This window comes from Lynx rufus, unplaced genomic scaffold (assembly GCF_022079265.1).
Source record: "Lynx rufus isolate CCGP_SWC_20201006 ecotype Redwood Valley unplaced genomic scaffold, mLynRuf1.p SCAF_11, whole genome shotgun sequence".
NCBI lineage: Eukaryota > Metazoa > Chordata > Mammalia > Carnivora > Felidae > Lynx > Lynx rufus.
The window spans coordinates 32,948,847-32,963,740 of NW_025814825.1; the positions used below are offsets into that span (position 1 = coordinate 32,948,847).

A 14,894-nucleotide genomic window follows, 5' to 3' on the forward strand; every position below is an offset into this window, starting at 1 on the left:
GCTCCCCTTCAGACTCGGTCTGTTTTCTCAAGTCCTAGCACTTTCTGAATTCTTCAGTGTGATGCATTTTTAAAAGGTTTTTATCATTAGGAATCAAACATCTGGTTGCACTTAGCAAATCCTTAAGAGATTTTTCAGTTCATAACGATACTGCCGCCTGAAGATGTTATACTCAGGATTGGTGTTTCATCTTTTGCTTATGAATGGGAGAAAATGTACCTTTTTTAAAAGCCAGTGCTTCTCAAACTTTAATGTGAATAAAAATCATGTGGGGATCTTGGTGAAATACAGATTCTGACTCAGTAGGTCTGGGGTGGGGCCCAAAATTCTGCATTTGTAACAAGCTCCCAGGGAATGCCAGTGCATCCGATCTTTGGACCATCCTTTGAGTAATAGAACTTTAGGAAACGTGATCCATGACCACTGGCTTGCCTGTGGCTTCCAAATCTGTAAATTGAGGGTATAGAATCATAGAATCTGATCTCAATCTAGAAGGGACTTAGTTATCTAGACTAATCACCAATAATACATGATCCTGTTATAATATCCAGGGTTCATCACAGTTCTGAAACATAAACGGACTCATATGTACTCTTCTGCAACTTTTTTTTATCATTTGATGATGTGTCTTATGGAGAATCAACAAACTTTGATACAATTCTTTATACCACATTGATAGTATTCCATTTGTGTGTCTGTAGCATAATCTGATTAACACACTCCTTTGGTGGAAATTTAGACTTTTTTAAGGTTTTTTTTTTTTAACATTACAAGCAATAGTTACTCCAGTACATAGATCTTTTTACACATGTGCAAGGCATATTCATTGGTTAGATTCCAGGTGTGGGATTTACAAGAGTATGCATATTTAACTTTTTGGTAGATAATAACTATCCTCTTAAAAGATTTTAGCAGTGTATAATTCTACCAGTAATACACGAGAGTGCCCATTTTCTGACACCCTCACCAACACAGCATATTATCAATTTTGTATTTCTTCTGTGAAGTTTCTTTTCATATCAGTTGCCTTGTTGTTTTTCTATTGTGGTGTTTGTCTTTTCCTTACTAACTTCTAAGAGCTCCTTATGAATTCTAGAAATGAATCTCTGGTCATATGTGTTGTAGCCATTTCCTCCCAGTTGTGTTCTGCTTCCTAGTTTTGACTCAGTTTTTTGATCCCTAAAATTTGAGTAACAATACTTGTCTCGAAATGTCTTAGTAAGAATGAAATACTATGTAATAAAGTACGTGGCAGAATGCCTGACATAATAAATGTTAGTAAGTTTACGAATAGCTTATGTATCTTACATTTTACTATTATTGTAACTCTCTCTAGTACCTCCTCTCATCCCTGAGAGCTTACTTACTATTCCTATCTTCCCATTCGGCCTCAGCTTTCGTCATGAGCTCGTGTTCTTCCTGCTCTCCTTTTCTCGGGTAGGTTGAATACTAAGTCTCAGTACAGCCTATCTTTCCCAGATGATCCTGGTTGATTTTAGGTCTTGTAGCAAGCCCCTGCCAGGACGTACCTACAGTTACTGTACCACATTTGTCTTACTTTGCGTTATTTGCATTATTAAGCACTTTTAGGAAAAACAAACATCCTTCATGGCTGGTACCAAAAGAGATTAATAGGAAAAAATAATCATCGCTCTAGTGAAATAGCCTCTTTTTACCTGAACTCTTCCCTTAAATGCTGTTTGGGACTCGGCACAGTTGAGGACGTGCAAGGTCTGATAGGCCAGAGCATGGGGACTCCAGAGTGAAAAGGGAAGGTTGCCAGGGCATATCCTTACAGCATGTTGGTGAACCCTGGACACAAAGTCAAGAACTCACTTCTGGAAAAAATTGCTAGTCTTTTGAGGAAATGGATAATTTCTAACATTTTATTTAAAAGGCCACCAATACATTTGTTTGAATCATTGCTTACTTTAATATTCTTTCAAAAAGGTGGCTTGCTTTGGCTAGATTTATCCTGGTTAATTTACACCTCACATATTTTTTATGCGTTTTTCCCCATTTTGAAGAGGCATACAATGTTGAACTCATATATACATAAGTTTAAAGTATATAATCTCAATTATAATGTTTACGTTTAGTAAGTATTTAACCCAGTATTGAAAAATCAAGATTTGGGAATGATTTATTTCTTTAAATATGAATGGTTAAACTGTTAGAACTTAGCAGGTTTACAAATGAATCCACTCAATAGTTTTAAGATGTGTTCATTCATTGATTTACTCACAAAACCTTCTGTGAGAAGCTGCTGTGTGCCGCTCAAGGAGCTCACAATCTCATGCTATTAAAATAGAGACAGAGACTAAACACCTCATCTGAGCAACATGAAGAGCCTAGCCTAATATGTAAAATGGACCTCTTACAGGTTGGGGCAAGCCTCATGCCCCTTTCAGAGTTCCTGAGGTCCTTAAGCAGTGTTCCTTTCACGGGTAGTGGAAAGGAGAGCTAAGCGAAATCAATTACAGGAAGGGGTGGAAGAAAGAGAATACCCCTCCTGGACTGAAGATGTGAGGGTTTTCCCAGAAATCATTATTTGAAGAGGAAATGGAAAGGATAGCCACCATTTTGGTAAATATTTGCAGAATAGTAACAAAACTGATATTTTAGATACTAAAGTTGTTTCAAGCTACGTTTTACCAGCCACTACGTACTTAAAATCTTTTTTTTTTTTCCAAAAACAACTACCATATTTTGGAAAGTGTTTACTTAAACTAATCATGTTGACTCATGTTTGACGTTAAGATAGTTTAAATAATCAGTTTTAAATATGTATCCAGTTGTGGATGCCTCTTATCTGATGAGTTCATCTCCTCCGCAGTTTCGGTGTCTGAACTGCTCAGCTTCGCAAGTCTGCTCTCAGGATGGCCCTTTGTATCAGGTAAGAGGCACTCACGACTGTACATATGACCCTGACGATGCCCGCCAAGATGGTGATCGCTCTCATCCCAAACCCAAGTTTCTAAGACATGTCACTTTGCCAAACTAATATTTATTTGAGCTACAAAACGTCATTTTTCAATTTACGTCCCCAAATTTCCCATTATTTTAGTTATCTTGCATTATCTATTTAATTTCACAGAACTAAAAAATGAAATTATAAATGTTAAGGCCATTATTTAGGAGTCAGAAATTTTCAATAATTACTAGTTTCAGCCCTTGAGAAATCTCTGCTCCATATTGGATCTCTGCTCCATACTTAACACTTCTTTGTGGAAGTTTTTGTTTGTTTGTTTTTTGTGTTTTAATCAGTCCCCTACAAGCGAAAGATGCACCGCCGGGTTAGGTGAGGCTCAGCAGCGGCAACAGCCACATGTAACTGTGAGCTTGCTCGGGTCACTTACTACAGATGATAGTGGACAAGTTTTAAAACGCACTGACAAAGACTCTCCTCAGATGCACATTCCAGTTATCTAATAAAAGTACATCTTATATTGGGATGGTGAGTTGTAGTGGTGCTTCTGCCTTTAACCGTAACTCCTACATGTGCGGTTTTATGCTTTCACTCTTGGCACTGATGTCTGTTCCTTAGAAATAAAGATGTTCTTAAACTCCCATCTAAAGTATCAGAGAAGAACCGGAATAAGATCGGATTTTTAAAAATCCTCACAAATTCCCTTTTCTTCCTTCAGCACTTCATTATGGAGTATATGGTCCTGTCGCAGAGTTGAACTTGTGATTAACAGGATGCACCTTTAACCAAAATTCAGCTACAAGTTTTCAAGGGAAAAGTTATCACTTTTTTATTTCAAGAAAATATTATGTATATACTCTTTACACTATTTCATTTTTAAATTAAAAAATTTTTTAAATTCCACCAAATGGACAGTTTTCTAGGAAAATACCAGTGGACCAAAATTCACCCACGAAGAAAGAAAATTTAAATCTGTAAGCCATGAAAGAAAATAATTACTCAAAAATTACTTCCTCAAAGGATGCCTAAATAGCTTGATGGTCATGCTCTCTCCAATTTTCAAGCAATAGATCATTCCCATTGTAAACTGTTTTAAATTATTGAAAAAGATGGAATTCTTTTCAAATTTCTTTTACAAAAGTAACATAATCATGATACCAAAAACTGACAGAAAACCCCCAACTAGAAAACCAGTATCAATCTCATTTTGAATACAAATACAAAGATGATAAGTAATATACTAAAAGAATAATAAACCAAGACTAAATAGTATTTTTATCAGAAATGGAAGAATGGCTTAATATTGGGGGGAAGGAAGTAATATATATTATGTAATATAAACATATTTTATATATACACACACACAGAGTCGAATAAAAACCATCAGTAGATACTGAAAAGGCATTTGATAAAATTCACTAAGTCCCAGTTTTTCCTACCAGCTTATTTTAAAAGTTTTCCAAAAAACAAAACAATTGAAATAATACAAAGGAATATCCTTTACTTGTGCTTAGACTTTACCAGTTAACATTTTGCTACATTTTATGCTCCCTCTTTCCTTCTCTTCCCTTCTCCTTATCTTATGAATCTCTTTATCATTCTGTCTATTGTTTCTTTGTGCAACTATTTGAAAGTAAATTGCAAGTATCATGACAGTTGACTACCAAATATTTCAGCATATACTTCCTAAGATCAAAGACTTCCTCATAAATAACCAAAATGGCACTTCACACACAAGAAATTTAAATAGTAAATTAAATATTACAGAGATGTCATTTCTCCCCATAATTAAGTTATCAAGTTTGATATAGTTCCAAACACACTTTTTACCAGATTCTTGTTTAACTTAACAGAATCAGTCATTCTAAAGTTCATCAGGAAGTATGAGCCAGTGCTTCTGGTCCGTCACAGTTTTCGGTGGGTAATCGGGGCATGTGCACCGCCACATCCTAAAATGCATTTGTAAGCTGAAGTAATTAAAATAGGGCACTGACTTAAACACAGACATATGAGTCAAAAGAATAGCTCAGGGACAGACTCTAGTATTGTATGAATCTGTAAAGAGAGTATTTCACGTTAGTGGAAGAAAAAAGATTTATTTAGCAAATACCTACTGAACACTTAACTATGCACTGGGTACTCTTTTAGGCCCAAGTACTCTTTTAGGACACAAGTAAAAATGAACAACTTCCTCACAGAGCTTACACTCTAATGACGGTAACAGATGAAAAATAAATGAGTCAGATTTGTAGTGTTAGAAGAAAAATTAAAGTAGGGAAGTAGAATATTTTAGATAAGATAGCCAAAGGAAGACTTCTTTGAGGTGGAGGTTCTTGATCAAAAGCAAGTGAGAGAAATAGCTATGTGTGTATCTGGGATCGGATGCTTCAGGCCAAGGGAACACAGTGGAAAGATCTGGAGGAGTGGTCATACCTGGTTGTTTGAGGGTTGCAAGGAGGCCAGCAGGGCTGGACCGGAGACAGTATTTGGCAGTCGGCAGGGCTAATCGGTGAACTCGGAGTATAGATTTTGGGGGGAGGGTGTGATCTAGTAGGATTAGTTTTCAATAAATTTTACTGAGAGTTGGTGGTGGTGATGGAGATTCAGTTCATACCTCACATTATAGGAGATTCTCATGGCTTAAAGTGGTAAATATTAAAATAGATAGCATCAAAGATCAAGAAGAAATATAGTTGAATAATTTCAGAGTGGGGATGGCCTTTTTCACTGTACATACAAAAGGAAAAAAAGACAAAGCAAGTTGACTGTTAATATTGAAAAGTACATGGCAAAAATATCCTAACTAAGGAAATATTTGCAGTATACGCAGAGAGGTTTAATGGCCTTAATACATGAAAGAATTCATGCAAATCTGTAAGACAGAGTTCAACTTATCATAGAAAAATGAACAAAAGACCTGCTTAGGAAAGTCACAAAAGAAGGAAACAAAACTGGCTACTCAGCATTCAAAAATGGTTAATTTCTTTAGAAGAAATAAAATACTATTTTATGCTTATTAAATTGCCATATTAAGAGGGAAGAAAAGATAGTACTCATTATTGATGAGACCAGTGAAGAATGAGCATTTATATTTCTTTTGGAAACGTAAAGATAGAATAACTTCCCTGAAGTTCAGGGTGACAGTATTTATGCTGTTTGAACCAGCAGTTCCACTCTAGGAACCAGCCCTGATCCTTGGGGCAGGATTAATCTATAATCGCCAAAAAAAAACAAAAAAACAAAAAAAAAAGGCAGGGGGGCAGGGAGGGCACCTGGGTGGCTCAGTCAGTTGGGCATCTGACTTCGGCTCAGGTCATGATCTCACAGCTTGTGAGTTCGAGCCCCACTTCAGTCTCTGTGCTGACAGCTCAGAGCCTGGAACCTGCTTCAGATTCTGTGTCTCCCTGTCTCTCTGCCCCTCCCCTATTTGCACTCTGTCTCTCTCTCTCAAATAAACATTAAAAAATTAAAAAAAAAAAAGGAATTAACTAAAATATACAGCAAAAGGAAATTTTCTGGTAACTTATGATTCTTTTCTACAAAGCTATTATGTTCTTCCTTTAAAAATGATCAAGGATATTAAATGGTGTCAAAATAAGTTACGGAATTTTTAAATGGAAATTAAAATTTTACACGGACAAAATGATTTACCAAACAATATGTGTAGCTTGATTACAGTCTTGAAAAAAAAATATGTATACAGACAGAAAGACCAGAAGGATAGACACTAAAATAATTATGGTAGTTATCTTTGGATGGTGGTATTTAAGTGAGTTTCCTTTTTTCTTGGTGCTTTTCTGTATTTTCCAAATCTATCATGAAACCACATTCACTTTTATGATAAAGCTTTTTTACGAAAAGCAGTACATCAGTCAAGGTCGATGTGATTTATCACTTTCCAAAGTTATCACATTTGAAATGGATACTGTGGGAGTATCTTTTATTTTAGCACATGATGAGACTGACGACTAGCAACTCTCCAAGTAGGCCCATTTGGGGCAGTCGCTCAACACTGTGGGGTGGTGCGCCACATTCCCTGATACTAAGCACAGCGCTGTTTTACTTCAGAAAGCAAACTGAAATACGAATAGAACTTAAAGTAGATCTTAGTGGTTCCCAGCATTGTAAAACACTTCAGTAAGATTAAACTTCAGCTGTCATCATAGAACAAACACAAATGGTTACTTGGAGAAAGCAAACCATTTTCAACCAAAACCAGAAAATCCTGACCACCGACAAGCCATTTTACTTCCCTCTCTGCCTTCATCCCAGTAGAACTGCTGATGGATTCTTCTATATATTATGAAGGAATTCTAGAGTGAGTGCCTTAATCATTTGCAGAAAGCGTGCAGACTCCACAGAGTCCGGGATGGAGAACAAAGCTAGGAAGGTTGTTGTGGCGGAGGGAGGGCAAGCCTTGGGCTGGGCCAGAACAGAAAGTAGATCCTACCCTACTGCAGAGTGTAGGGAGTCTGGGTAGCAGTCTCCACAGCTGGCTCAGTTTCACAAGACCCAGGGAGTTTTTTAAAATGCACATTCCTGTTTCTCCCAGATATTGTCATTCAGAGGGAACAAAGTTTAAATAAAACCAAGTAAACAAAATATAAACCAAAATAGATTTAAGACCGTGGAAATCTTGAGACACTGTGACTTTTACTCCAGCCCTCAGAACTGGTGGTGGCATCCCCCTACGTCCTCAGCTGGGAAGAGCAAGACCTAGAAATTTCCATTCCCACCTCCAGTCCCATCCTGAGCTGAATGGCTAAAGACCAATGAAGAGTTTTCTCAGGATATAACCTAGCTATACGGGCAGAAATAGTCCTTTTTAGGATTATAGAGCCTCAGCCCACCCCTTTCACCTGTATGAAAGAGTACACAATTTCGTGGCCTGGATTTTTGTGTCCACTTACACTGAGATGAAGGGGAACCATCAATGACAGTCTCAGCACTTTCTTGGTTTCATAAAAGGAGCTTCTCAATGAAATTTCACTTAAAAGGGGGAATCTGAAGCTTTCGGGAAGGGAAAACCAGTGGTTCTCCAGACCAGACTTTGTGATGTTAGGTTCTGTATGAAAAGGTACAATAGCAGGTGAAAACAGATACTGAAGTGGCAATGTGGCCTGTGCCTTTTATGCCCAGGAAGTAGTTTCCTCTCTAGTCTGTTGATGTAGGGATACCTTGTCTGTAGTCACAGCAATGAAGAACAGTCCGTACCTTTCAGTTGTGTGTCCACCCAGAATATATAATAGTATCAACTGACTATTGAAAGGAGGTAGCAACCTGAATGTTCCATGTAACAATTCGCTACTTGTTTTTCAGTTTTTAAAGGACCATTAAAGTTTCAATGCTAAAAAAAAAGTGTCAAACTTACCAAAAACAAATGTGATTTGTGAAAACTACCCCAGTTTTCATAGCAAGAGGTCTCTGTTAATTTGTGACTCAGTGGGCCCTCACAAACAGCAGCTTGGGTGGAATGCAGCCCCACGAGGTACATGATTGAACGAACACCTTCAAGCAGGGCACAGAGCCTTCAGTCCTATTACTTTCGTATGACTCATACCCAGCCAGCGTGACCTCGTGAGCCTTTGAACTTGACCTTTGTTACATATCAGAGAAAACTTGCCTGATTCTAGAAAAATAATGGTAATTTAAAAATAAAGCATTTTAATGGTAACTAGTCTTTAATTGTCATAATCACTAGTAGTACTAGGAAATATTGTAAATAATAATCCTGCATTCTTAAAGCTTTTGTATGTAATCTATATTGTTTTCATTTTTCATATAAACACAGTCTTATTCATCATCATGTTTTTATTTTATAGTCCTACCCCATGGTATTGCAGTATCGACCAAGAATTGATTTCGGTTAGACCAAGGGGCCTAGATCCCACGGAGATGACTCCTGCACTCTTTGTTTACTCATCAGCAGATCGCACAGGGAACGGTGTGTGGACGAGAGGGACACAACCAGATTTTCAGCATGCAAATAAGGCCATTGTCTGTCTCTAAATTGTCAGTTGCATTTATGTTGTTTCTATTAAGAGTGAACCAAGTGCCATTCTGCTACTGAATCATCCGCATACGGTATTTGTGCTGTCTCAGTGTACAAGTCGTGGCTGCAATCAGCTACGGGTGCAGCCACGATTCAGCCTCCCGGATATTTTGCTTGCCTGTTCCAAGACCGTTCTAACGTTTGATTACACTAGTAATATGACTCAATCTGTGTGGTGTTGCAGTTTTCACATACTTAATATTTTATTAATTTTTGTTTAGAGTACTGTACAAGAAATAATTATTATATCTTGAAGTTATTTTGTATGGGAAAGTATTTAGAAGAGTGGTTTTTGAGCCACGGTCCTGTTCTAAGCTTTTTCTGTGTGAAATAGTTCACTTTTGAGTGTGCAAGACTTTGGGGGAAGAATTCCAATTATTCTCGTCATTAGAGCACATTATAGTTGTAGACATGTTAAGTCCTCCAGCTGTGTGGTCTACCTACCATTGCACAAGGAGGCATGCTAGCCCTCCAGATTGAAAGTGTGTGTGACCGGGTGGACCACTGAAGTCCGATTCAGAACCATTGGAAAGGTCGACAGCTGGCCACACTTACTTCTAACAAAATTACTGCATCAGCAAGGTCAGTCTTTCGTAATGCCTTATGACGAGCAGGTGCTGCTTCGTGAAACATCACTGTGTAGCCCGTTCTATGTATGCGTCATTCTATTGTGGCTCTCATTTAATGAGTAGAATGTCTCTCTTTTTAAGTTGGCCTTAGGTGTGTGTCATTGTGGCATGCAGAGGGTTATGATGATTTTAAATATTAGGATTTTTAGAGCAGATAACATTAGCTATTTTATGGATTTTAGAAGTCTCAAGGCAATTATAAATTAAAACTGTTACCTATCGCAGCTCCAAACCACATGCGTCTAATAGAGTAACTGCAGTGTAGTAGGTGAACATGCTAACCCAAATTAATGATTTGAGGAGATTCCATTTTAGATCCTGTAGTCAGCAGGGGGAAATGGGATTCCTGTTTTATACATAAACTCGTTAAGGTCAGAGCTGGGATAATGTCCTTGATTTTGCAGTTTTGTTAAGTCTTCCATTCATTTTGAGATTAGTCTGCAAGTCAGAGAAAGTCTCATTACCTGAAATTATGTGAAGAACTTCGTTTTAAACCTTTAAATCGACAGTTGTTTTCAAAAAAACTTATTTGGAAATTAAGTTTTGTTAATTGCCTCAAAATAAACAAGTTAACCTCCGAAACTTAGTAAAAGTCTTGAAAGCTAGGAAAAACTGTTTTAGAAATCTGACACGAGCACAATCTGTGTGTTACACACATAGTTTTTATACTGTATACATTGTAGACGTGCTACATTTTCCAGTAAAATGTATCACGGATTAATGCCTTCTGAATCTCAAAATGCTTCTTAGGAATAAAACATTGTACAACTCTAAAAAACACATACAAAATACAGCTAAATCTTGATGCATTTCACACTATAAAAGGCTGAAACTTCCTAAATTACCTTTTCATGTGTCATTGTTTCAAGTCAGGAAGTCTCTATCAGAGTTTTCTGTCGTTATTGTTTGGACTTTTGTGAAAAAGGTTATGGCAGTGCTTTCTTAATTTCATTCTGTTAGATTCTGTTTGTGCCTGGAGGGACTCAGAAGCAGAATTTAAAAGGCAGATTATTGTGAACTCTTTCAAGATGGTTAGAACAGACCATTACACTCAACCAAAAACAGCATCTGCTCTCTAGCTACAGAAATTATTTTGCTGTGCTGTGAAATCCGATTCCCTGACATCCCTAGGAAATTCTAATATTATAAATTTGTCACATCTAGGTCAGTGATTAAAATAGTGTTTTACATATGGAAGTTAACTAACTCAAAATGAATTGAGAGTGCATTTTAAAATAAAACCACAAATGAGACCTGTGTGTTTTGGGGTCCCCAGCCAAAACTTAGAGCCTTCAGTGAGTTTTAGACACATGAGCTCTTTAAGTTGGGTCTGTTGCTGCCTCATCACATGTAATTTTACTGTTTTCCAAGGAAATATGTAGGAAGCAATTATGGAATTGAGAATCGTTTTATGTAAAATTCCTTTATTCACTGTTCACATGTTAACATTTTTATGGAAATGCAGTGGAATATGTGCCAAAACATGTGAAAGGAAACCATAAGGGAAGCAGGGCATCAGTTGGCATTTAGGGAAACGTACAGTCTAGGACCGTCCTGAGTGATACAGCATTACTATTCAGAACTGTAGACTTCTTCAACCCACCTCTTGTGGTATATTCAGCTATAATTTCCTAAGTATGGGACTGCTTTCATGTCTGAGCAATACACTAATTATCCCCTAAGTCAGCTTAAGGAATTTGCAAGAAACCAGATACAAGAAACATATACAGGTGACTTTTGCAGTTAGTTTTATAAACTTAGGGTGCTAATAAAGCTCTTACATAAGTAAACTGTAGGAATAATCCTCTGAATCTGCAAAACTGGAGAACAAAACTCAATTAAATTTGTTTAAATCTGTTGTCTCTTAAGCAAGAAACTGAAAGAACTTTACCTTCCATAAAGGACTTTGTAATCGCTTTTCTCTGCCCTAGGATGTCAGAGATATAAGAGGGCCAAGGAAGCTTGGATATAAAGAAGGACTGTGGTTCATGCATACCACTTTAACTGAAGTAATCACATCAGTTAACAGAAAAATCAGAATATGGCCTTTTCTCTAGATGAATGGAATACTTTTAAGAGGTATAAAAAATAAACTAAAAGGCTCACTGATGAGGTAAGATAAGGTCATTCAGTCTGGGGTGCGGGTACTTTGGGTAAGGTCTTTTAACTACTTTTAGAAAAGTGTATTATTTATCCATTGAAAAATCTGTCCCATACTCAACTACATTATACACTAAAACGAAATCCAGATTTAAGTGATTCTTGAAGGGGGAAAGTGTGTTATATAATATTGTCAACTCTTTAGCTTTAGTGAAATATTTAAGAGAAAGTGCCTCTTTTGCTAAAAGTGCATTTCTGTTTAGATTTGCTGCATAACTTTTGAGTTCTCTGTACCTGTCTCTTATGAATGGTTTTATATCCAAATAGGCACTCATAAGTGAGAGTAATCTCTTTTTGAAAGATTTTCATAAGAAGTAGAGATCACCAAAGACATTCTACTGTTGATTAACAATCATGCTAGAGAGACAGTTTTAACAGTTTGGAGGGTGGAATTTTTTAGGTTGCAATTTAATTTTATATAGTTAGGCAATAACCTTAAGTAACCTTAACTGCTACAATATCACCAAAGAAAGGCTTTAAACTGATTTTTGTGGTGAGATCAGTCAAATGTAGGTTTTTCTTGCAATAATCAGAGCACACTTCCTCTCCAATAATGGCCCTTGTTTTTCCAGCACCATCTGACAGGTCTTAGGAAATCCTCAAAGGTGAGAAAGAGATAAAGCACCACAGTTAGCTCCCCCTTTGGATGCAAGTGGGAGAAATACATCCTTTGAAGAGAATATTGAAATTGAGATTTTAAAGTTTAATTTGAGAAGCTCTTTAATTCACTTCATTAGAGTCCATATAAACGAAATTTATGCTTATTTGGTTCCTGGGTTCTTAGTAAAAGGAGAAATTTCATTACAGACAGACTTTGGTAAAAGTGCTGACATGCTTACTTGTATAAGAAATAGTACATTCTATTGGACTTACCTAAGTGGGTTTTTTTTTTTTTTTGTATTCAAAAGCAAAGTTTTCATAAAGGCTGATTTTTTTTTTCTTAAAAAGCAACTCTTTGTCTTCTTTCTTAGTGATTACCTTATTGTGATTAGAATGTAGCCATACAGCCAAATTTGGCAAAATAAGTCCCAGATCAAGAGCATATACATCAAGTTAGGCACTGCCCATCCGCCGTTCTCCCTGGGAGCTTACGCTGTGGCCACCTTGAAGGTCAAACTCACGTGATGCAGCCTGAGAGGCCACTGGGTCAACCTCCTTGGATGCAGTCGGCCACATACTCTGGTTTATCGTAAGGAATCTTCCCTCCGGCTAAGCTTTATACCAGTAAGATGTTGGTTGTAGGAATTGCAAAAATGAATCCGTTTGCCATAACTTTAATCTTTTGGATTAGAAACAAAAACGTGAAAACGCTATTAATACTGTAAGACATAGATCCTTACAGTAAGGAACGTAACATGCCCGCCAGATCTGGTCTATGGAAAAGTCAAAAAAGATGATATATACTAGAGATGCAGAAACCCTTCGAAAGCACAAAAACACCATCCAGTTCTGGATTCACTTGGCGTACCTAGGTCTGTAGTATTTTTGATGGAAAAACTTCAGATTGAAAGGTCATTAAAATGTACTTCTACATTACAGGGTTTTCATGGTTTTCTTTTTCCTAAAACAGAGGTATTTTCCCAATAATTTAAAATGATTCTCTTCCTAGGGAAGAGCCTTCACAAATGGTATATGTACTCACTATCCTTAAACTGTATTTGCAAATAGAATTAAAATGCTTCAGCACTTCCTTTTCAGAAAGTTATGAAACTTTAAAATAATTTATTTTAAATGCTCATTCAAATATGTATACTCATTGTGCCCCTTTTTCTAGGATTCAGTACTGAGACATTATTCAGAAATGCCTTTTAATTTTAATTGTCTTTAAATATAGAATCAAATGAAAGATCTGTTAAAATACTGGGTCTAGTTTTCTTCCATCTTTCAGAGCTTCATGGAATAAGAAACTAATCTAGTACAGACGAAGATTAAATATTTCTGGGCACATTGTACAGACAGTAAACAGATCATCTATCCCTAGACTGCACCTCAGTCCACTGGAGCAGAAGTTCTACACGTTAGAAATGTAATGGGATCAGCCTCACATTTTGGGGGGTCGGTTTTCTTTTGCTGTATTTTTTAGAATGGGGATGGGGGCCTAAGTGTCCTTACGAAGCTGTGGCCCACGACGAGAGCTTGTGGGAGAGCGCCAGCCTTCAGCTGCGTTCCTGTACTTGGCGACAACAGCAAGCACCAGAGTTTGGTAGAGTAGCCCTCCCGTCAGACAAGACCGTCACAGGATATACTGTATAGTTATGTTGCTAATTTTCCTTTGAAATATAAAATATTTTAAGCTTTTTTTGTCAAAAGTGGTAACATCTTAATACAAATAAAAACCTTTTTGTGGTTGTAAGATTTAGCTTATAAATCATTCAAATTGAAGTGAAAGATTACCAGGTCATTGTTAATGACTTCGTCTATTAAGAATATATGTATTTTTGTAAAGGAAAAGCACTTGTAGATATTTAATCAGTACAAGATATATGTCTGTTTTGCAGAAATAAAATGCTGCTTAGAGATTCTCTTTAAATATTTTTATTTTTGTGCTCAAATGTATTTTCTGTTGATCTATGGAATGTTCTGTATAAAGCTGTATGGTTGTACCGTTGGGCTAGATTCTTTTGTTTTTTAAAATCTGGACTTAGCCGAGTATATTTGACCATGTTAAAAATAGTATCTTTGTTATTAAAATTCTGATTGCATAATTTCTTGTTGCCTGTCATCCTTAATATTAGTGGTTGTAGACCGCAGCCTCCGTTAATTACTGCTGTGGCAAATTTTATGACAGTTTTGAGTATCTGAGATCATAAATCTTCTCTAGAGGTTCTCGAGCTGCTTAGTTTTGAGACGGTGGGCTGTCCCCAAGTAATACTTGAGGCCTGCACACACACGCACACTTTAGAACAACTTATTTTGTTAGCTTCATCCAATCGAAATAACCCTTCGAAAGGAACTGTCAAAGAAAGGCCCACGTGAATTGAAAGCTGCTGTCGTCAGCCAGTTAGAGAAGAGTTTTGTTTTATTAATACATCCGTAGGTTCTCGCCCTAGGAGTTCTAGTTAGGCTCGCGTCAGACATTCAGGTCCGGAAGGTTGCGGTGACTCCGCTCTCTTTCCCGTCGTTA

At 37.0% G+C, this 14,894-nt stretch overlaps 1 protein-coding gene across 4 annotated transcripts in view; it reads left to right on the forward strand.

Annotated features, from left to right (window-relative positions):
- PCGF5 (polycomb group ring finger 5) overlaps positions 1-14,475 on the forward strand; it is a 124,850-nt gene extending 110,375 nt beyond the window's left edge. For 3 of the 4 annotated variants that reach the window (XM_047073160.1, XM_047073162.1, XM_047073161.1), the window contains exons 9-10: positions 2,837-2,896; positions 8,752-14,475. In XM_047073160.1, the coding sequence (XP_046929116.1) occupies positions 2,837-2,896; positions 8,752-8,799 (108 nt within the window). In that variant the 3' untranslated portion in view covers positions 8,800-14,475. The remainder of the gene's footprint in view (positions 1-2,836; positions 2,897-8,751) is intronic. The other variant, XM_047073163.1, reaches the window with a different exon arrangement.
- The last annotated feature ends 419 nt before the right edge of the window (positions 14,476-14,894 follow it).